The sequence below is a fragment of the Pelmatolapia mariae genome, linkage group LG20 (assembly GCF_036321145.2).
Source record: "Pelmatolapia mariae isolate MD_Pm_ZW linkage group LG20, Pm_UMD_F_2, whole genome shotgun sequence".
Lineage (NCBI taxonomy): Eukaryota > Metazoa > Chordata > Actinopteri > Cichliformes > Cichlidae > Pelmatolapia > Pelmatolapia mariae.
In genome coordinates, this window is record NC_086244.1 from 27510981 (window position 1) to 27533750 (window position 22770).

A 22770-nucleotide genomic window follows, 5' to 3' on the forward strand; every position below is an offset into this window, starting at 1 on the left:
CTTATGTGTTATTGCACATTTAAAGTTGTTCTGTTAATTCAATTTGCACATGTGGGTTTCTTTTGTGTATGACATAATTGCTAAAACTACTTAAAATAAATTCTGAAACAGCAAACTGGCTACTACTATGTGCCCTCAGCCGGTTGTATCAGTGACCCTTGGGTATTCCTAGTCTATAGATGATGAAAAGCCTTCTCCAGATGGCCTGTGCTTTCTCCTCTCATGGCGTGATGGAATGAAAAGATCAGCTAATTAAGCAAAGTCCCATATCCATGTGAAAGAACCGTGAGAGCCCTCGGGGAGTGGAGCCGCATGCAAATCAGTCCCCAGTGCTTTGAATAGTGTCCAGTGCAACAAAACATCACAGCAAGCTATAAACCTTTCATTTCCACAGCACTCAGACACACTAAAAAAAATCCAAAGTCATGACAGAGAAGAATAAACAAACATGCATATTTTGCAGTGTTGGGGAATTTTTATTCATACAAAACAGCTCTGTTGAAAATGTTCCTCTCAGCAGTTGCATAATGGTCTTTACAAAGGACATAATCAGGCTTAACTGATATCTCATGCTCATTTGATCCTGGAAGAAGCATGGGAAACTAATTTGGAAAAAAAAAATAGTATAATTAGCATAGAAAAACATTTTTAAAAAAATCCAGACTCAGAGCTCAGTGCGAGCTTTCTCTATTATTTCACTTCCCAATCAGAAAAAGAACTGTGACTGACTTTATGGAAGTACACTATATTGCCAAAAGTATTCACTCATTCATATTCAGTCTAGGTGTTTCAAAAACTTGTGTGATAAAATCAAGAACCTAGGCACGCAGACTGCTTGTACAAACATTTGTGAAAGAATGGGTTGCTCTCAGGAGCTCAGTGAATTCCAGCTTGGTACAGTGATAGGATGCCACCTGTGCAACAAGTCCACTTGTGGAATTTCCTCAATACTAAATATTCAACAGTCAGCTGTTAGTGGTATTACAACAAAGTGGAGGACATTTGGGAATGAAAGCAACTCACCCACTAAGTAGTAGGTCGTTTAAAAATCACAAGGACGGGGTCAACGGATGATGAGGTGCAAAGTGCGCAGAGGTCAGCAACTTTCTGCAGTCAATCTCTCCAGACTTCTTGTGGCCTTCAGAGTAGCTCAAGAACAGTGTGTAGAGAGCTTCATGAAATGGGTCTCCATGGCCGAGCAGCTGCATCCAAGCATCACGTAACCAAGCACGAGCGTTAGATACAGTGATGTGAAGCGCACCGCCACTGGACTCTACAGCAGTACAGACCTGTTCTCTGGAGTGGCAAATCACGCTTGAGTCTGGGTTTGCTAGTTGCCAGGAGAACAATACTTGTCTGACAGCACTGTGCCAAGTATAAAGTTCGGTAGTGGAAGATTATAGTGTGAGGTTGTTTTTCAGGAGTCGAGCTTGACTCCTTAGTTACAGTGAAGAAACTCTTAATGCTTCTGCATACCAATTCATTTTGGACAATTTCATGTTCCCAACTTTGTGGGAACTTGACCAGCCTGCACAGAGTCCTGATCTCAATCTGACAGAACACCTTTGAGATGAATTAGAGTGGAGAGTGTGAACCAGGCTTTCTCATCCAACTAATGATGGACCGCCTCACAAATACCCTTCTGGAAGAATGGTCAAAAATTCCCACAAACACATTCCTAAACCTTGTGGAAAGCCTTCTTAGATGAGTTGAGTCTGTTGTAGCTGCAAAGGGTGGGCTGAGATCATATTAAACACTACGGATTAAGAATGGGATGTCACTCAAGTTCCTATGCATGTGAAAGCAGACAAGAGAGTACTTTTGGCAAAATAGTGTATTTCTGGATTACATGTTAGCCTGGTATGAGTGATTGCTTACACAAAATGTGATAACTCAAAGTACATTGTGAAGAAACGTAAAGCAAAATGGTGTATGGGGGATGTAGCTCTGTAGACTGTGAACATCCAGATTTAGGGCCACTATGGTGAGATGCTGCAGTGGCTGATGGGAGAGCCTCAGGGCCTCACTGCTCAAACGTCTGTGTGCGCCTCAGGTTGTCCTTCACACGGACAAACTCTGGGATCTTCTGCTGACTCTCTCGCTGCCTGATCTCCTCCTGCTCGTACTGTTGGGGGGAAGGACATCAGTTTATCCCAACAAAGTATCCACAAAGTTAAAGAGAAAGCCTGAGAAGAGCCAGGTTGTATTCTGTTAGTATTTTGTGAAATCCCTCTCAGTTATGTGCCTCTTACCTCTTGCAGTTTCTGCTGCCTCTTGCGGAGCTCCATCTCCAGGTCTGAGGGCTGTCGTTGTGCCATCTCCGCCTCCTTGTGCAGCTCCAGTCTGCGCTGCTCCAACACTCGCTTCAGCTCCGGTTTCTCCTCCAGCAGCAGACCCCTTCAGAGTCAGAGCTACAGTTTTACCGACACATGCAAACACAAAATTCCTGCCAATCTCTGTTTCAGTGGGTGACTACTTTAAGACCACAGAGTAAAAGGAGTTTTCGGAGTACCGTTTATGGCTGAGCAGCAGCTCTCGGTGCAGGTTATGATAGCTCGGCGCTTCTGTTGAGGAGCCGTTGAGTTTCTTCTGCTCACTGCTGCTGTCACCTGTGGATGGACCAACTCAAAATTCTTCTTAAAGCTCATAAATGTGAAAAAAACCCAAGTTTGACTCTACCTTGTTATTAACTATCACATGGTAACAGAATGTCCTCATAGTTTTGATTGTTGGAGATACAGAATTGTAACATTTAATCGAAGTGTCATTGAAGATGTCATTTTAAACACAGAATACACTGCTTCATTCACCCGGCAGTACTGATGGATGAAGCTACTTAATATAAAAGATGATTATTTCTAGCTAATTCTAATCCTACTATAACGACTATATATTTGACTGATAGCAATATTTGATTGGTAACATATACATGATTCTGCTATCGATCAAATCTAATCTATCATTCAACATTTGTGCTTTAAACTACCTTTTTTGAGAAGCCCATATCCCAGTTTCTGTGAAATGTCATATGCAGTCAAACAAGAGAAAAAGAAAAAACGATGCTCTTTGTTAGTGATTTCACAAGTTAATTACTTTGCATGTGAACACTGATGCACACAGCCTGGTTTGTCAAAACATCTTTGTTGTGATCGTCCCTTCATTTGACAGAGGGTATAATTAGCTAAAGGCTAAAAAAGACCGTGCCTGCTGTGCTGCTTAAGTACGTGAGCTTTGTTTAATGAAGGTGACATAACAGCTCTGCCAGTCTGTCAGAGAGGTAGTTATGCAGTTTTGGTGTGTGACAGAGAGCTTTATTTGTAGTGGCAAATAAAATGATGTAACCACACAGAGTCAGGCCACTTACAGTGGAAGGAAAACGTGGTTGTAACACAATCGTTTACTTCTGCCACACCCACTGAAACTGGATAGCCAAGCGACCAGGGAGCAGATGGCAGATGCTGTTATGACTCGTGTTTCTCAGGCAAAGTCAGGCAAGCCAATAAGACCAAGACGCTGACATAAACAAGTCCAACAGCTGAAATATGATCCCAAACTCTGTATTTGGTATTGTGCCTTTTACTATTCCTGATGTAGTTATAAGCCTCCAGATTCAGGGCCTTCTTGGGCCCCTGCAGGGGAGATAACCAGTCAGGTGTAAGGCCTGATGAAAGCCATTGTTCCAATTAAGGCCTGAAGGTTTCAGATGGATTACAGGAAGCTCTCACCTACTTGCAGAAATGCTCGGAAGTGTCAAAAGTTAGCTTGATGATGCCGCTCTGTGATACTAAGCAATCTGTCTGTTGGACTGAATCAGTCAAAAGATACGTTTTTTGACCATTAATCCATATAATGTTGCTGTCAGATTAAAATACTTTATTCTTCTTAGGAAGTTCAACACAGCTGCCTTGTATCTTCAGGCTGTTTGTTCTTATGTAAAACCATCCAGGCTCCAAGATGACCTTGTTATGTAATCACTTCAGATGTGACTTTGATCAAAGATTGAACTGCAATGTTTTGACATTGCAATAATATTATATCAAATGTTCAAATCAGCTCACTGATTAGAACAATTCGGACTTCGAGACAGCATTTAAATGCCCATCATGGAGCTAAAATATGCACAATGAATTTTGTGTTTAAAACACATAAAAATGCAGAAAAGTCTTTAATGAAAACAGACATTGTGCTAACATATATAGTTTCATAACAACAGAGATTAAAAAGAATTATAATGAACTTGTTGAGTATTAGTGTCAATAATATTTAATCTGCAATAACAAGATTCTGTAAGAAGGCACAGTTTATATATTTTTGGTCAAAGTGTCCATCATATGAAAAGTTACATAACATCTACATACTTTAATCACAATAAACTTTGACTGTAAGCCCACTGAAGCAACACATGTGGTCTGACCAAAGGCGAACTAAACCTTTGACAGATGGACATCAGACCAGACACTGATCTCTCACTCACCAGACGGCGGCAGCGCTGCAAGTAAACAACTAGAAAACTCACTTTTTTTACAGCTGACCCCTCCATGGCAGGATGGTGGAGGCCCACTGTCTTGTGCCCAGCAGCAGCGTTCCTGTTTTAGTCCATTGCTAAAAGAATTGCACGTCCTCACTCCGTCGGTCATTCGTCTTTTTCCTTGCTGCATCCAAGGCCAGCATGTTGTTGATGACAGATCCACAGACTCAATGTGCCATCTAGCAGTAGTCAATAGTGGTAGTAGACACTGAAATCTTATTACGCCATTCTAGATTACTTCACAACCCCCACACGGCATAGGATGTTAGATTAGGTAATTGCCGCTGACACAAATGCAGCTTAAAACCAACCTAACACGGTACTATTACCAGTCGACTCCTCTTCCTCCCAGCCCATTAGCACTGACAGAGAGTCCAGCAACAAAGGTCTTCAAAGAAACATAATATGGTGATGGTTGTCACAGTTTGGGGACTGAGACGATCATAGAAAACCCAAGTACAACCGGAAATGTCCTGCCATAAACTTTGTGAATGTTTACTGGTTAGATCTATAAGAAACTGGTACTGGTAAATAAACTGGTACAGATATCAAAATGGGCAAGAAGACTGTGTGAATGCATTGTTATTTGTTGTTTGTGAATGACTGTGTTTTCACTCTCATACAGGAGCTGTGAAAGTTTGTGCCGCTGTGCTCACATCTTGACATCTTCAACCATGCGCTGATGTATTTGTACTTTAAATTCACTTTTTTGTAGAAGTTAGGGAGGTTTGAATGTTTTACTAAAAAACAATACTGACTAAACACTTTATTCAGGTTAGACTTATGATGATACAGACATACATCACACTGCATGTATTTAAGTGTGTATCAGTGTATGTTCAGTCACAACACAGTCTTTTCTTAATCAGTTCTGAGGACACAAAGACTTCCACATGCTGTATCTATTTCTGTGTTTTTCAGCTTACAAGTACCCTACAAATATATATATACATATATTTGTAGGGTACTTGTAAGCTTTGTAGGGTTACAAGTACCCTACAAATATATATATATATATATATATATATATATATATATATATATATATATATATATATATATATATATATATATATATATATATATATATATATATATTTATATATATTAAAATATATGTACATTAAAATAAATCTTTATTCTTATTATATTCTTATTATATTCTGCTGGCTCATAAAGACACAGAGAATTTGCCAAAGGGAACAGTTAGAAAGTATTCTATTACATAACATAATATAAGACCAACAAAAACTTGAGGAAGTAAGAAAATGCAAGAACAAAATGAAATATATTTTAAACTTATTTTACATAACTCTCTCTCGCTCTCTCTCTTTTACCATTACTTCCTTTTACCATCCCATCATAGATAGTAAAAGGAAATAATGGTAAAAGGAAGTAATTTATGGGATCAACCATCCAAAGCAACAGAGAGGCGAAGAAGAGAGTGCAGGGAGGGTCGAGTGTTGGGGATTTCTGACAGAAGCAGAGCAGAGTGAGTGAAAGGGAAGGTTTACAAGATGGTAGTGAGAGAAGATCATGGGACTAACAAAAAAGACAGGAGGCCTAGTTGATAATGTTAAGGTTTTCACTGAGAGTGACCAGGATGGAAATTATTAGAAATAAATAACATCAGTGGGACAACTCAGGCTGAGAGCTTTGGAAACAATTTTAGAGATGGTTTGGGCATGTGCTGAGGGGGGATAGTGGATGAAAGACAAAAGACGATGACTATAGAGCTAGGGGCAGGGTAAGAGGGACGCAGGTGATCACCACAGATCGCGTGATCCCAGAAGAAGACCTTTTAACACTTAAAAAGCTTTACCTACATTTGAATTAATTCAATGAAATATATTTGGGGATTTAGGTGATGGTTTCATAATTTTGTTTTATGTGTATTATGTTACTACTGGTGGCCACGTGATGTCGCTAAATAATCGTCGGAGTCGATGTCCCATAATCCCATGCGGCTTTTGGCTTTAAACCGGAAGCGGAAGCTCCGTATTCTTCATAGTTTGAATGGCTTGTGAGTGAGTGGTTGAGTGTTTGAGTGAGTGCGTGAATGATGTGTGACTGTGTCGTGTCTGTGTCGTGTCTGTGTTCATTTTAAAAACCTACACACTGATCTTATTTGATCCGGTCTGAGGTGGCTCTGCTCTGACCGGAGATGATAGGAAACGCGCTTGCGAGCCTTTGTGGCGATGTGCAGCCGGCAGAAACTTTCAGGGCCTCCACGCTCCGTGCCGTGGTTAGAGGTGATGAATTGATCAGATATACTAGCTCTGTGAGAGTTTGAGTTCATCTCAAGCTTCGCAGTGGTCAATGAGTACAGAGGCGATTCTGATCTAACCACAGCAGGAGGAACCGTGGAGGAACACGGCCTAAAGAAACGGCTGCTCGTCACATACTGCTTATTTTAACGGTTAAAACGAGCTCAGACAGGCTTCGGACTGTGAAAATACCAGGAAAGCTAGGCTTACCAAACGCTCGTTTTCCTGGTTAAAAACAAAAACAGCTAGGTGTGTTAGTCCTAATGTTGCTTCTTCAGTCAAAAGCGGTTTTTCTCCCTTAAAGCGACCGATTCAAAGGGAAAGGGGGAGAGTGGGAACAGAGCTATACGGAATTAATTCAATCAAGTAATGAAGATCATTTAAGGGCTGACTTGTTGTATTTATTTTCAAAGATTGACTGTACAAGCTTTAATTCTTTTTCCAAAAATAAATAAAACGGGCTTGGCTTTTAAAATATTTGCATTTACAAATATTATTAAACTCTATCCAAAGAGTTGAACTTTCTGACCTTGTTTTAAAAAATACAATTTAATTTCCTTCAACGTCCATGGTTCTCCAGACCTGCAGCCAGCTCAACAGCTACACTGAGTCACAGTCAAGAAATAAGATGATCCAAATCCTCAGAAATGTATGTTAGGACTTAATGAATCAAATCTAAAACCTTCATAACACTTTTTTTAAACTCTCACCTGTATGAGTTCGCACTAATCCATCATACTAATCTTCTCTGGACCAGTATCAGTTTGCATTTCAGGGGAAACTGGTCAACATAGATCGGTATAATAAACTTAAAACTCCCCATAACTGAACTGCGAACTTTATTAGAAATCTTTCTTATTAACGCTAACACAACATGCATCACCTGCACGTGTTAAATTATGTTTTCGAGTATTTTCTACTCTCCTTTTATTTTCTAATATAGTATGTTGTCACTTGGAAATCAAACATTTTAGGTGCATGCTGTACATTTGTTATTGTATGGGTAAAATTCATATCTCGCGATAGCTTTGGCGCTGTTGTCGCCTTTGTGTATACACGTGATCTTTTTGGTCCAACCGGCTTTCAGCAGCAACTCGGCAAAGCGCGCGAGGTGTCTGTCCGTGTGCGTGAACGTGCCTGGTTGTCTTGTGGGTTCCCTGTTGGGGTCACCATGGCCGAACCCAGCAAAAGACAGAGGCTCAGTCACATTAACAGCAGCTCACAAACTTCGAGTAAAAGCTTATCGAGCATTTTCACGGACAGTCAGGACGAAGGACTCGAGGGGGAGGGTCGATTTGTGGAGGGATCCATACTTCGGATCACCATGAAGAACTTCCTGTAAGTTGCTGCTCCTCAGTTGTCAGCGGTCAACGTCTGTAAACTGAAACTGCCGGAACACCCCGATTTACCTGCTGATAGCTACAGCCAGATGACCTAGATAGCATATATGCTAACATTTTGCCACCAGTTTGCGATTAAAAGTTAAACCCTGAGCCCTGTAAACACGAGCAGGTCGTAGACCCACTGAGGGAAGCTGCTACAGACCGACTATATGGACCAGCAGCTACAGTTAAGTCCAAATGAGGTATTTTAGTGAGCTTTCCTATCTAATTGTACGATTTAAGGGGTCACATTCAAGGCGGGTGTTAAAATAGACTCGATATATTAAAGAAGGGGTTCCCCATGAAGAACCCGTTATCATTACGTCTGTTTCCATTGCTTTCTACTTCAGGGGGTGAGAATCACAACTGCTCTAGCTTAAAGCAAAGTGCCAAATCTAGCCAGTCAATAAAAATCCTGTACCCTCAGTCTTATAAATTCTGTATAAAAAAAACAGGACTTCAAACGTCTGGCAGTGGAGCGAGTTACATGCATCCCCTTTTTTCAGTCTGTTTCTAAACCGTGTTCACACTCAGAGATGATAAGTAGATATGGATAACCTGTTCAGAGCTTCTTTTCCACTCAGAAAACTAACCAAGAGTCAGTTACTGGTATAACTTCTCATCTTACTGTCATCCATACCTGCCTGTAAGGTTTTTTTAAATGAAAATTATGGCAGACTAAGTAAACATTCATTGTTATACACACTATTCTACATTTATTAACTAGTTAATCTGTAATACATATTTGTATTATCGTCAACCAGCCTCCAAAATTGCAGTAACTGTGCAGGGATAAGAGTGGTTGTAAATAAGTATTTCACTGTGAGTCTGCCTGTCACAAATGTTTAAGCAGTATGACCAGATGAACAGGTACCGTATGTGTGAAACTTCAGGTCTCACTAACAGACAGCCATTTGAAGTGTAAGATAGCAGTATTGCCAGTTTTACGTTATTATGTTCATTTGTACTGTTAGTGTAGATTGCAATTATTTTAGGCGAGATGGAGCATCTTTGCTCTAAAACACTGCAGGAAACCCCTAAATGTCTACCTTCTACTCACAGGACGTACGACTACTCTGTGGTGCATCCTGGACCTAATCTGAACATGATTGTCGGGGCCAATGGTACTGGAAAGTCCAGCATTGTGTGTGCCATCTGTCTGTGTCTGGCTGGCAAGACAGCTGTTCTTGGCAGAGGTGATAAGGTAAGCCACAGAGCAATACAAGTCATTGATTGATGCACTCCAAACTTATTTTGGATTTGTTTTCTTTTCAAAAGACCAGCAAATAAACATAATGTTAGCAGACTGGTAAACAAGCTGTAGGTGGTGATAAGCATAGCTCTATGAAAATCTTTCATTGCTCTTTTGCAGTGCATGTACTGTTGTTTCTCATCTCCCTGCCCCTTTATCAGCCAAAATATGATACTTTGAATTGAGCTCACATAGCAGATACTGCATTTGTTGATGATGATGATTATTGAATTTTGCTTTGTTTTTTTTTAAAGGTTGGGCTCTATGTCAAGCGTGGTTGCAAAAAAGGCCATGTTGAAATTGAACTGTAAGTTATGTGAAATACATTCCACATGCTACATTACTCTACTGCTCCATTAGCGTTACATGTTTTCAGAAATTCTTCATGAATCTTTTCAGACAAGAAGTTTGAATCTTTTCAAAAATGAAATAAAAATTTGCCAGAAGTTGTTACATCACCTGCATTATCATGTTCAGCATAGTTATATGACTCTAAACGCTAGCCTTTGTTTTTGTTTTTGAAGGTACAAAAGCGGTGGTAATGTAGTGATTTTTAGAGAGATACATGCGGAGAACAATCAGTCTCTGTGGATGTTGAATGATCGGCAGTGCAGCCAGAAGGCGGTGGAAGAGGAAGTTAAAGCTCTGCGCATCCAAGTCAGCAACCTCTGTCAGTTTCTACCTCAGGTATGTTTATACCTCTGCAACATAAAGCTGCACAGATGCAAAAATATACAGTTTTGTCACTGTTTTAGTGGCTTTTTTTCCCCACGCAGGAAAAAGTGGGCGAGTTTGCCAAGATGTCCAAAATTGAGTTGCTGGAAGCAACTGAGAAGTCAGTGGGCCCACCAGAGATGTATGAATACCACTGTGAGCTCAAAAACTTCCGCAATAAAGAACGAGAACTGGAGGTAAGCTCAAAGCCAGTGATCCAACAGGAGAAGTTTGATGTGGTAGAAATAAGAAGAAAAAACTGCAACAAAATTCATTCCTGTTTGTTTTTTAAGTTGTCCTCCTCTTAAAGACATGTAACGGCAACATGGCTCTTTGCTTCTTTGTAGAACGTTGTGAAGGAGAAAGCAAGCTTCCTGGAGAAAGCCAAGCAGCGAAATGAAAGGAATAAACACGATGTAAACCGTTACTACGAAAAAAAGAGGCATCTGGATGTAATCGAGTTGCTCGAGAAGAAGAAACCATGGGTGGTGAGTGATCTAGTGTAAACAAGAGAAATGAGCACAGCGCACATGTGGAGAGAGAAACTGAATTAATTGTGTACGCTGTTTCTGTTTCCTTGTGTACATAGGAGTATGAGACCACACGTAAGGAACTTGAGGGTGTGAAGAAGGAGCGCGACGAGGCCAAAAAGCAGCTTTCAAGCCTGAAGCAGACCCAGGCGCCCATGGTGAAGAAGATCCAACAGATTGACGAGCAGCTGAAGCCAACTGAGGCACAGATAAAGGCTAAGGTGACAAATCAAAGGCTGGTACTCTGTAACAGGTCCAGTTTCACGAGCAGATGCAGGGATACATTATTTTTGTAGTAGAGGAACTCTGAATTAGAGACCGTAAGTCCTGTAATGATGGTGGTGAAGATGAGGTTGTTGTTTTTCAGACTGCTGCCATCAAAGAAGCCTCCCTGAAGTGCAAACAGAAACAAGATCAGCTGGATCGAAAAAACAAAGAGGTGTGTGTGTTTTTTTTGTTTTTGTTTTTTTTTTACATTCCTGGGTTTACATTTGGTACAGACTAAATTAATAATACATTATGCTTTTTATCTTTGTACTTAATTGACATAAAGCAGACTTTTGTTAATACACGACTGCTCTCTCCATTGCTCTCTGCAGATTGACGATATTAAACAAAAATTCAGACTTAAGCAGATGGAGGAGGAAGACCACCAGAAGCGAATCAGCAACACCAGAAGAACCATCGAAGACCTGAAGGAAGAGCTTGCCAAAGTTGGCGACCAGCCGGATGTAACCCCGCGCATCAACGCCGTCAACGCTGATCTGAGGCGCATTCAGGAGGAGAGAGCCAAGATCGAAGGGGAGAAGGGCGACCTGCGCAGGGAGAAGGACAACCTTTGTGCTGAATCTAGAAGTGAGCTTCCCAAAACAATTTGCATAAACAAAGATGACTTTTTTTTTTTGGCGCACATTTCGCTGACAAAAGCACATTATGTACAACAGATTTAAATGTAGATTCTATTCTATTTTCTTTATCAGTGTTGGAGAAGAAGCTCAATGACATGAACAACATGATGAATGCCAAAGAGGAGAAGCTGCGAGGACGTCACAGGGACACACACGCTGCCCTCCAGTGGCTCAGACAGAACAAGCAACTCTTTCGTGGAAACGTCCACGAGCCCATGATGCTGGTGGTGAGTTTCACTGACCTGTGACAGGACGTGCTGCACTTAAACCGCTCTCTGTAGCATTTAGAAGCTATGCAGATGTTTCACGTATAGTTTAGATGTAAGTGTGGGCATGTGTTTTCAACAGCCCTAAATTATAGAAGTGAAAAAATAAACCAGACAAACTCATGAGATCAGGTTCTGATTTAGCAAACAACTCGTATCTGAAAGCATTTAAATCCCACGATTCTTTCTCCACGTTTAGTGATGAATTTCAGCCATGTTTCTGTTTTCCAGTCGAGAAAAGCCACTTATTAAATGATCATATACTGATTATAAATGGTTCAAGAGGGGTGGGTGATATAGCCTCAAAATTGTATCATGATATTTCACGGATGTTATAAAAAAACTGAGTAGTGTTTTATCAGTGATTGCAGCTTGCACGCAGCTGAATTTATTAGTATAAACAAAAATGAAATATGTTTTCCTTTCGTTTTTTTCCAACAAGCTGCTGTCGTTGCTGGCAGACTAGCTCCTTCAGAACATGACTCCATTGCCACAAGGTGCCAGCAGCATTATTGTGCAATAGTAGTGACACAGCATTATATACAGTGACACCTAAGCACGAAATGTGGTGCTTTTCATGAAAATTTTTAAACGTTATTTTTAGTTTTCTGATAAGAGACAAAAACAATAAAAATGTTCCCCACACCCAGCCCCTGAGATTACAGCTACAAGAGACAAAGAAAAAGAAAAAAACACTACAGTGGATATTCATAAGACAAACATAGTACAGATGAATGGGGTGGGGTTCTCCTTTACTCACAATCAGTTTAAATGTACCACAATACAAACAATGGATGCATTTTATGGTTGTTTTTAACATATTCAATGACGACTAAGTCACTCAAAAGTTTCACAGAGAGTTCACTCTGTTCTACATCACTTTTTCTAACTGCAGCATAGAAAGTATTTTTCTAAGGTACTCTGAGTTACTCTGAAGATGGAGAGGTACTACAGTGATTCTGCAACAATGGCAGGGCCTCGAAAATGTTCTTCCAAGTACTGTTCAATTATTGGCAGTGCCAAAACATGTGAACTGGTGTAGCTGGGCCTTGATGGGAGGATAAGCATGTTGCCAAACACTAGTGTGTGTGTTTATCATTTGAATATCGTATACAAGGTACTACTTTAAATTGACTCAGGCACTATTTAGTGCAAAAGAGGAAGAATGAACACACCCTATTCAGTGTTGCCAGAACTCCCAGTTCAGTGATTAGGGCTAAAATGGGATTCCGGTTATGGCATAAGTTATAAGGTAGCTCTGATGCAGAAGTATAATTCAGGTGTAACTTGCAAATGTCTTAGTGATCCTCTGTTGTTTGACTAAAGTGGTGAAACAAGTTTCTTTCCACCTTCAGTGGGAACAGTTTTCTTAGTGTTGTGCTTTGCTGGAGTTTGTTGTAGTAGCTCCTTTTTTAGCTGCTGAATCACCATCAGAGTCTGACTGTCAGAGTGGCACGAGGTGTGATGAGACACTTTTCCATCACTTAAAAATTCATAACTGGCATTATATCAGATGATATGATACCGAACCACCCTACCAAACACCAAACACATTGCATCTCACAGGATAAACGAAGACTTCCTTGTTAAGTGTTTGGATTGGTTTACTTTTGTTAACTCGCTCTCTATTTTACAGATCAATGTGAAGGATCACCGCTTTGCTAAGTATGTGGAGAACCACATCTCATTCCACGACCTCCGTGCATTCGTTTTCCAGAGGAAAGACGACATGGAGAAGTTTATGATCGAGGTCAGAATGCTGCAGGCTGCCGATGTCGCCTGGTTGGAGGAAAATATTTTATCCGATTAGAAATTTTAGTGAAGCTAATGATGAGTTTGATCTGTGGTGACCCTCAGGTCCGTGACAAGATGAACTTGAAGGTGAACTCCATCTGTGCTCCGGAGGAGTCATGTTCTAAGCGACCGCCATCCCGAAATATTGAGTCCCTGAGGTGAGAGAAAATAAATTTAGTTCAGTTTTTTAAAAATCAATACAGTATTGTTTTTTTTTTGTTGTTTTTTTTTATCCTGATGTGTCCGTGCATCTGTTGCATCTTTTTACTTCTTCTTACTGGCTTTCAGGCGTTTTGGGTTCTTCACCTACCTCCGAGAGATGTTTGACGCCCCCGATGAGGTCATGAGTTACCTCTGTCACCAGTACAGGGTGCATGACGTACCAGTGGGCAATGAGCGAACCAAATCCATGATTAAAACGGTACGCTTGTCTTCTCACATTATTCAAAATAACCACAAAAAAAAAAAGGTGAATATTGTTCAAAATGTAATCTCTTCTCTCAGCGAAGCTTGCAAAATAACACTATTCAGAAAAATGAGGAGAGGTGCATTTAGAGTAAAACAACAACAACAAAAAAAGGTTCTTAATGTAAACTAATAAAACCCCACATTGTTCTCCTTAACATCAAAATCTCCTGGAAGTCCGTCGCTTTTAACTTTGGTTGTATTTATTGCTTTTGTGGTGGAAAGATTTTGACACTGACCCCGATCTATCTTGTTCAGGTGATTGAGGAGCCCTACCTCAAGGTGCTGTACACAACAGAGGAGAGGTACACTGTCAAAAGGTCCTTTTACTCTAACAAGATAAGCACCAGCAACTCTGCGGTGCACCCTTCCCAGTACCTCACCATCACTGTGGATGCTGAAGAGAAACGGCAGCTAGAGCAGCAGATGAAGGTAGGAGACAGTCATGTGAAGAGAGCTGGAACGACAGCAGCACCTCAAGACATTTCAGTATATTATATTGCTTAAAGTCCGTGTAAAGCAGTAATAAATGTGCGCTTTGAGTTTGTCATGTAACAGAAAAATGTGCTTTAAACCACTCAAGGATTAACAAAATTCACCAAGTGTATAAGATTAGGTTTTAAAATTGTTAATAAATGTGCTCTGAAACACTGAGGGGCATGTCCGATCGAGGGGGTTGATTGCTTGAGTGTTAGGCAATTTGGACAATACTAGGCAGGCAAAATGAGCCGGGTTTGTTTTAAGGGGGAAATTACCAAAAACCCTTCATGCAAAACTGATGAAAAAAAGTTTTGTGTGTAACTGCACACTTTAGTAAAACTTAGTTGACCTACTTTTCACTTGTTTTCTGCAAACTTGTTTTTAAACATGTGCTTCATTCTCCTGTGCGACCAGTCCTGTGAGTCAAAGCTGCGAGACATCGACGAGCGGATGAAGGCCTTGCAGAAGGAAGCCGTCGCACTGGACCGCCGTGACAATGAACTGTTGGCAGAGAAGAAGCGTCTCTCTGAACTAAAGGGGAAAAAACGACAACTGGAGCAGAAAATTAGTACCAAACAGGACAGGTAAGCTTCATTTAAAGGGACAATATGCTTAACAGTGACTTTTGTCATGTGTCTTAAATGATCTCTTCACAGAGGCATCAGCTTGGTTATGAGAGTTCAAAAACTCATCTGTCTCTTCCTCTGTGTTTAGTCTGAAGCAGATGGAGCAGAATATTATTGACCTGAAAAAGATTGAGGAGGAGACTAAAGAGAAAATTGCAGCTGTAAATGCTGAGAAAGTGACCATAGTGACTGCATTCATGGCCCAAATGAAGGTATGAGTAAGGGAACCTGACTGCATTGCTTGTGTTAGCTGTGGATAATGGCATTAAACCCTTCTCTGTTTTTATATCATCTTTGTAGCAGATATTATTGAAAACATCTACGATTTAATAATTTGTCAGTGAAAACGACTGTCTCTTCTTTTTTTTCTATTCACTTGTCTGCATGACCTTCAGCTGAGAGCCAAGCTGACGATGGAGAAGGTGCATCTGGCGTTGGAGACGGTGGGGCTGACGGCAGAGAAGAACAAGCTGGAGAATGACTGCAGAGAAGGTGCCTCTGAGCTGAGGACCACTGATGTAAGTATTTAGAGCTTGCGCTTCTCTGAGGATCGGGAGGTTTTGTATCGCAGATTTATGCTTACTTGTCATGTTTTTTTTTTTTTGAAGCAAAAATGCAGCCGTCTGGAGCAGAGAAAGGTGCAGCTGACAGACCAATGCAAAGGGCTGTTGAAGAGAGCAAAGGCGATCTGTAAGATGCAGCCTGATCAGTCATTACCCGAAGACCTGCGTAATGTGAGTGTTCTTCACAGTTTTATTGGTGAATATGTGAAAGAGACTTCCGCCTCTATTCACTCTGTGTAAAATATTACCCTTATAATACATTCTAATCTCTGCAGTGAAGGTCTCCAGAGCCTAAAATTCAAATGAAGGAGTTCACAGCTCTTTTTTTTTTTTTTTTTTTTGTTAAATCAGGCGTTCAGCAAGCTCCCCGACACGCTGGATGAGGTCGATGCCATGCTGAATGAGGAGCGCTCCAGAGCCGAGTGCTTCACTGGCCTCAGTGAAAATGTAAGGACGCATAGAAATCAGGTTTTCATTTATGCTGCGGGACTTCAGCGTGGTCGTAACTTAAGTAAGAAAGCAGTTTGGAAATGTTAATGAGCACGGATTAGAACAGGGATGTCAAATTCATTTTACATGGTGGGCCACACACAGCTCAGTTTGATTTCAAGTGGGCCGGACAAGTAAAGTTCCTCTTTCACTAGACATTTAGGAAAGAAAAAGAAGGGCAATTGCAACAATATTTCTTATTTTTCTACATAATAAGGAAATGCTGCTGTAGTAAATGAAATATATATCACCAGGATTTAAATTGTTTTTTTTTTTTAACTGTTCAGTGGGCTGGGCTGGAATCTTTGCTGGGCTGATACTGACCCCCGGGCCTTATGTTTTACACCCCTGCATTAGAACTTAAAAATGCCCTTTTGTTCAGACAATTAGTTTTATTTTTACTTCACAGTTTATTCCATTTATGTTCTTGTTTGAAATATTAAATGTAAATATATACAAATATTGATCCTGACACCTCTCTTGACTTGAAAGGTTGTCGATGAGTACAACAGGAGAGAGCAGGAGATTAAACAAATGGAGAAAGAGCTGGAAGAAAAGAGCAACGCCCTGAATGCCTACCGACAGAACATATCTGAGGTGAGTGATTACCTGGTTTCACAGAAATTGTCCAGTTTATCATTTGTTGTGTGACAGAATGGCTCTTGGGGTGTAATGATGTGTATATTTGGACTTTTTTTCTTCTGTGTCACAGGCTAAGGAACGCTGGCTTAATCCTCTGAAACATCTGGTTGAACAGATAAATGAGAAGTTCAGTGCTTTCTTTCGCTCCATGCAGTGTGCAGGAGAAGTTGATCTGCATTCAGAGAATGAGGTAATCGCAGAGTCACACCACACTGCTGAGCTGATGTCTCAGGGTGAAAGGGTTATTTTGGTAGAGGTCTCCCTTTAATCACCTTTAACCACTTATGACTGAGCACAAGTTCATTGAAAACTGAATTTTGTATAGATATGGTAAGCTGTTTAACTGAGGGAAATATTAAACTGTATCTATATTTTTAACGGATGCATCACATTGGAAATTCAGAGGGTTGCCTTATTATTTTATCATATTTTTTCATAATTCAGCATGAATTTAGTTTAACTGAATATATTAGTGTCCTCTCTGGACTAAAATTATTTAACTTAAATCGTCCAGTTTATCAGTGCATAAGATTTTTATGAGTGTCTTTAGAAACAAAAAAAGAGAATACTGGGTCTTTCCACTGCAGGAGGAGTACGACAAGTACGGGATCCGCATCCGGGTGAAGTTTCACGCCACCACCCAGCTCCATGAGCTGACGCCTTACCATCAGAGTGGAGGAGAGCGCAGCGTCTCCACCATGCTTTACCTCATGGCCTTGCAGGAGCTTAACCGCTGTCCCTTCAGAGTGGTGGATGAGATCAATCAGGTAGTTCTTACACACAGTCTCAACAGTGCGACCATAACAAAGGTGCACATGAGCTGCAGGTACTGTAATTATTTGGGAAACCCAGGTACGAGTTTCTCTTTGCTGTCATGGTTTGTAGGCCCATTTTTTTTCTTTTCCTGCACACATTTATGCACAAACCACTTCACACAGACAGCTTTGAAAGGACCACAGCTTATGTCCCGCTGCTTTCATGAAATTAACATTTTAACAACTTTAATAAATAGAACTCAGATCGCGCCGACAGGCATTCACACAACAGTAGTCATCAATTGCCTTTATTAAAGAGTCTGAGCCCACCTGTTTCTTTATGCAGGGAATGGATCCTGTAAATGAAAGAAGAGTCTTTGACATTGTGGTCCGCACAGCCTGCAAAGAGACAACGTCCCAGTACTTCTTCATAACACCTAAAGTAAGTGTTCTATGTTCATGCAGACTGCCTGACTGAAAGTCCCAGTGGTACCAAGGAGCTGTTTATGTGCCACTTTATGCTAAATAGTCAGACTGTTTGGACTAAAGTATTGGGCTGCATCACTTCATCTTTGAGTCAGATTGCCACAGGTATATAGAATCAAGCACTTAGCCATACAAATGTTTGTAAAAGAATGGGTTCTAAAGAGCTGTATTCAGATAATAGTATGCCACCAAATTTCAACTGTAATGGGTATTTACTTGCTACTTCATCAGGGAATAAGTTAGGTACCACAGCCATGAAGTGGCAGACCACCTGCAGGTACATAGCAGATTTGCCCATAATGCTCACAGTCACCAACACTCTGCTGACTCAATAACCACAGAGCTCCAAACCTCCTCTGACATTAACATCAGCATGAAAACTGTGAACCGGGAGCTTCCTGACTGAGCAGTGCTTCTATCCATATCGCGTATCTCCCTCAAAGTTTGGGATCCTGAAATAAATATGGATGTTGGACTGAAAAAAATAATAATAGTGCTGCTCTCCAACAGCTCGTCACGTAAACAGTCGATTGTTGGCTAAAAGGTTTTTAATTTTATTTAATCTTGAAATGTTTTTTTTTGTTTTATACGAATGACAGCCCTGTGCTCTTAAATTCTTCCTGCTGTGTTTGCCTACAGCTGCTGCAGAATCTTACGTATGCCGAGGAGATGACCATCCTTTGCGTCCATAACGGCCCCCACATGCTCTCCCCCAACCAGTGGGACGAGAGGGCTTTCGTCAGACGGTGTCTTGAAAGAAAAGCCAGGGCATGAGCCCTCTGGATTGACCTGTTCTCCTTGAAACTCTAGTTTTAAAACCCCCAAAAGTCAAGATTGTGTTTATCATTTTTAAAAAGAATTATTGGGTGTATTTTGTCACTTAATGTTCAGAATCCTTAATGCTGCCATTTTTTCAGCTTTTTTTTTAATTGTATTGGGCATCTGTAAATCAGATTAAGAGAAAAGTGTTTACACATAATACCCATCATCAGTTTTCATCATTTGCACATTTTCTTATTTATGCAGCCAATATCTTGTGTCATATGTGTCTTTAACAGTTGGCTCGTGTTATATATTTGAATAAAATGTTCTGCTGTTTCTCTTCTACACTGGTCTTTAATGCTCACTTTAATGAAAAACACAAACAGAATAAAGAAGCATTGAAAGAACTCGTTTATTTTCAGGGCCGAGGTCAGCAGTTGTTAGAGATGTTAGCTCTTGAAGCTTCATGCTGAGCTGAAGTTCTTGTTGTGCTTTGTAGAGCAGCCCCTGTCTGAAGACGCCTGTGAAGCAAAGATAAGTGCATTGTGTTTGTATTTGGACACACCTGACTCCAGACAAAGACACACTCCTCCCAGGGTCAGTGGATTTGGGTTGGAGTCGCAGTATTAGAAATATTAGGTTTCTCTGAGCTGATGATAAATTTGCAGTTCATTGTGATTGATTTAACCAAGCTTTACCTGTGTGTCAGCTGATGCGAATAGAGCGCCTCTGTTTGTCGACCCACACCGTGATTCCATTTTCTGCTTCGTCCATCTCTAAGTTTGCCTCTTTCCTGTAAAACAACATACAAATAATGTTAACACAGTTGAACTACCTGATGCACCACCGCCAACACATCACAAACACTCGCCTGTGGTCTTCAGAGACAGTCTCCTTCTGGTACAAAATCTGGTTCTTGCTCCAGAAGCAGTTCTTGTGGTGATCGTAGACCGCGTTTAGCTGAAGGTCAAGGCTGTCGTTGGGAGTCTGTGGTTGAGTACAGAGCAGTCGTTCAAAGTAGAGATACTTCAGCCTTTCTGTGGTTTTATAAGTGAATACTGACAACATACCTGTGTACAGTTCAAAATACTTCGCTGGGTGCTGGCCACAGTGGCTGTGTCGTGGAGGCGACTCCAAGGTTCCTCAGTCTGGGCGATGTGAGTTGGTTTATTGTATGTTTTTTTCTGCAGGATAAGAAATAAGACTAATTCCAAATTTCCAAAGAAATGATATGCATAGATTCCAAATTTAAAACTTATTTACATTTTTAAGCATAGAATGACATCCATGTAGAATGAAATCTTCCAAATGGTTTTTATAATTCTTATTTGTTTAAGTTCAATTTTTTTAATAACTTCATTAGATAACAGTAACTAAGTGTACCAGGTAACATGCTTCGAAATGTTTTACAGTGTATTTTTAAATACTGCATACCTAGATTTATTTTACTTCATTTATCAGTTACCTACATACCAAGTGACATTATAAGGATTAGGTACCCGTGTCCAAATCTACTTTTCAGTCCTTAATTATTTATCACACCGTTAAGCAGTGGTTATACATCATTTCAGCAGGGGAATACTAGGACTGTGTGAGTCACTCTGTGCCACCATGTTCCAAGGTAAGTTAAAAAAACAAAACATGTCATTAATATTTTAAAATGACAATAAAAGTAACAAAGGAGCCAAATAGTCTGCTCCAATCCAGACAACAAGATATTTATTTGCTCCTCTGGCTCTGTACTTCTGTTCATTTCAGTTTAAAAAAAAAATAGATAAACAGATACTACAATTCTGATGTTGAAATTAAATGTTTTATGTTAGTACTAAAAAAATCTATGTGTGAGATGTAAACAGAGATCCAAATTTGAGGAGTAAATGTGACCTTCTAATGAAAACAATTCGGTCCAAATGAAAACACTGGTTGTAGCATCCCAGTTTTTCAAAACAGACCAAAAAGTTTTAAAGTTGTGGAACAGAGTCCTTTAGACTAAGGAAATAGCAAACTTACAGGTGTCAAAACACTGGAACTAAAGAACAAAAATACAATGTGTTAGAATATTTATGTATATATTTATACTTATATTTATAAGGCCCAGATGGTATTCTTATTAAAAAGTAACACCTTGTAATACAGCCTGGAACTAAGGGTGTAATTCCCCCAGTGTAAAGTAAAATTTCAGTCTAGTTTTTGTGAAATCGAAAACATCATGTACACTAAATAATATGTATTTACTTTCTTTCTTTCTTTTCTTTTTTTTTTTTTTTTACACCATATTTATCGTGCAAAATTTGGAAATATCGTTAGTTTCTCGGCTAAAATACTCGGTACTTACTCACTTCTTAAAAATTACTTACAGTATAACTTGTTTCTTCTTTCCTAAAAAAAAGTGTTGCCCTTTTACAAGTAAATTACACTCTAATTTCATAAAAAACAAAACAAAAAACAAAGCAAAATATATTACACTCTTAATAATAAAGTGCTACTAGTGTAAAAAGTATATTTTGGTATAAATTGTTCAATAACAATAACGCCTCCCTGAGGTGTCTTTGGGAGATAAAGTTATAGGAGATAAAGTTATAGTTATTAAAGTTAACGCACCTGCTGCGGCCTGTAGCCGCTGAGAGTGAGGTCGTTTTCTACCCTCGGAGAGGGGAAAGGATCCCGATTTGACATATTTAACGGCAACAAGAAGTTCTATAAACCCTGGTCCATATTACTTTGTTTGATTTTTTTTTTCTTTTTGCGGCCTTTAAACGACTCTAGCTAAAGCAAGACGTTTACAACCCGGTTTCTCAGCAACAGCAAACTTCCGGTTAAACCTTTCACAGGAAAACGGTGATCGTTAAAAGGTAACTCAGACTCAGAGTGAAAACACCAAGCCAATCACATCCCAGAGTGTGAGAGGGAAGCCGCGCCTCCAGCACCTGAGGGCGCAGGTCAGACCTCTTCTCCTTCGTCTCCATCACTTCAGCACCGACAGCAGGTGACCATGCAGCCCGGCCTGACACACCTGAGCCACTGCCTGCTGTGGCTGCTTTTTCTGCAAACCTCCGCGGATCTGCCCATGTGCAAAGAGGTGAGGCGGTTCATATTATTCATTTATTCATTTTTGTCATTTCAGTCATTTATAAATCACCAAGGGATGATTTCATGCGTGTGCTGCGACAAACCAGCTGTATTTATAATTCACTCTAGTTCTGGGGGTGCAGACAGATGCTGGTGCATATGCTGCTGTACTATACGTGTACTGTGTACTTCAGACTTTCAAATATATGAAAGGTTGAAAGGTTGGTCTAGAAAACACATATGTTTGGTGTAACACATGTTCAAGTGAAATCCTGAATCACTCTTTAAACTAAAACCAAACACTAAAATGAGCACAAACAGCAGTTTGTTTGAGCAGTTTGTGAGATTGAACATATGTTTCCCCTTCAAGTGTTTAAAGTACTCCTACACTTGTTTTACTAGAGGTCCCACATACTACACAGCCTGCTCGCTCTCCTACAGCCTCCATATCTGTGGTCAGTTTGCATAACAGGAGTAGCTTGAGATAATACTCAAACCACTCCTTTTGATCAGCACACTTTGCACCATATGGACCTCTAAGCTTTTATTTCAGTTTCAGAGAGCTATGAATGCAAACCTGCTAGCTGCTCCTTTCCCCTCTGTGACTCTTGTTTTCAGCCCAGTGTATTTCACCATGTGGCACAGCGGTCATAATGTCCGGTTGCCCTGGTTTCCTTGTGTTTGTTTAAAGAGGGTAATTAAGCTACAGCACATCTCCAGTTCGATGCATTTTTACATCAAATCCTCCCACCCAGGACCTGCATTCACTTGATACCCTAGCACAGCTAATGT

The 22770-nt window shown here is 40.2% G+C and overlaps 3 protein-coding genes and 1 non-coding gene across 5 annotated transcripts; 2 read left to right on the top strand and 2 right to left on the bottom strand.

Annotated features, from left to right (window-relative positions):
- Nucleotides 1-445: 445 nt before the first annotated feature.
- zgc:195245 (uncharacterized protein LOC565483 homolog) lies at nt 446-4758 on the bottom strand. 2 transcript variants are annotated; one of them, XM_063463093.1, is made up of 5 exons: nt 4517-4753; nt 2987-3014; nt 2513-2609; nt 2253-2397; nt 447-2125 (listed from the first exon to the last, which is right to left on the bottom strand). In XM_063463093.1, the coding sequence occupies exons 1-5, from the start codon at nt 4538-4540 to the stop codon at nt 2024-2026; spliced, it is 396 nt and encodes a 131-aa protein (XP_063319163.1). In that variant the 5' UTR covers nt 4541-4753; the 3' UTR covers nt 447-2023. The 2 variants fall into 2 exon arrangements, with proteins under 2 accessions (XP_063319162.1, XP_063319163.1); XM_063463092.1 differs by lacking the exon at nt 2987-3014 and having other exon boundaries at nt 446-2125; nt 4517-4758.
- A 1717-nt stretch (nt 4759-6475) lies between these two features.
- LOC134619630 (small Cajal body-specific RNA 2) lies at nt 6476-6874 on the top strand. The gene has a single exon (XR_010092034.1). It is a non-coding gene; the product is annotated as a small Cajal body-specific RNA 2 (non-coding RNA).
- Nucleotides 6875-7808: 934 nt separating this feature from the next.
- Nucleotides 7809-19237, top strand: smc5 (structural maintenance of chromosomes 5). The gene is made up of 24 exons (XM_063463088.1): nt 7809-8133; nt 9240-9381; nt 9684-9736; nt 9954-10116; nt 10206-10340; nt 10491-10631; nt 10733-10894; nt 11041-11112; nt 11273-11528; nt 11654-11808; nt 13484-13597; nt 13705-13799; nt 13930-14062; nt 14365-14538; nt 15001-15170; nt 15301-15424; nt 15608-15730; nt 15821-15946; nt 16127-16222; nt 16757-16861; nt 16977-17096; nt 17494-17673; nt 18008-18103; nt 18787-19237. Exons 1-24 carry the CDS (start codon nt 7967-7969, stop codon nt 18919-18921), a joined length of 3237 nt encoding a protein of 1078 aa, XP_063319158.1. The 5' UTR covers nt 7809-7966; the 3' UTR covers nt 18922-19237.
- A 377-nt stretch (nt 19238-19614) lies between these two features.
- On the bottom strand, nt 19615-21585 carry cfap276 (cilia and flagella associated protein 276). Its single transcript, XM_063465030.1, has 4 exons — nt 21511-21585; nt 19980-20093; nt 19781-19896; nt 19615-19702 (listed from the first exon to the last, which is right to left on the bottom strand). Exons 1-4 carry the CDS (start codon nt 21583-21585, stop codon nt 19615-19617), a joined length of 393 nt encoding a protein of 130 aa, XP_063321100.1.
- Nucleotides 21586-22770: the final 1185 nt, after the last annotated feature.

Bases quoted from the DNA above. Each gene is read 5' to 3' on its own strand.
- smc5 (XM_063463088.1), top strand. From the start codon at position 7,967: ATGGCCGAACCCAGCAAAAGACAGAGGCTCAGTCACATTAACAGCAGC. The intron at 10,895-11,040 runs GTGACAAATCAA...GTTGTTTTTCAG, and splicing joins AGGCACAGATAAAGGCTAAG to ACTGCTGCCATCAAAGAAGC. The intron at 11,809-13,483 runs GTGAGTTTCACT...TCTATTTTACAG, and splicing joins ACGAGCCCATGATGCTGGTG to ATCAATGTGAAGGATCACCG.
- zgc:195245 (XM_063463092.1), bottom strand. From the start codon at position 4,658: ATGCAGCAAGGAAAAAGACGAATGACCGACGGAGTGAGGACGTGCAAT. The intron at 2,610-4,516 runs GTGAGTTTTCTA...GTCCATCCACAG, and splicing joins AGGGGTCAGCTGTAAAAAAA to GTGACAGCAGCAGTGAGCAG. The intron at 2,126-2,252 runs GTAAGAGGCACA...TCCCCCCAACAG, and splicing joins GGCAGCAGAAACTGCAAGAG to TACGAGCAGGAGGAGATCAG.
- cfap276 (XM_063465030.1), bottom strand. From the start codon at position 21,585: ATGTCAAATCGGGATCCTTTCCCCTCTCCGAGGGTAGAAAACGACCTC. The intron at 20,094-21,510 runs GTGCGTTAACTT...CTTATCCTGCAG, and splicing joins GCGGCTACAGGCCGCAGCAG to AAAAAAACATACAATAAACC. The intron at 19,703-19,780 runs GCGAGTGTTTGT...GTTGTTTTACAG, and splicing joins ACTGTCTCTGAAGACCACAG to GAAAGAGGCAAACTTAGAGA.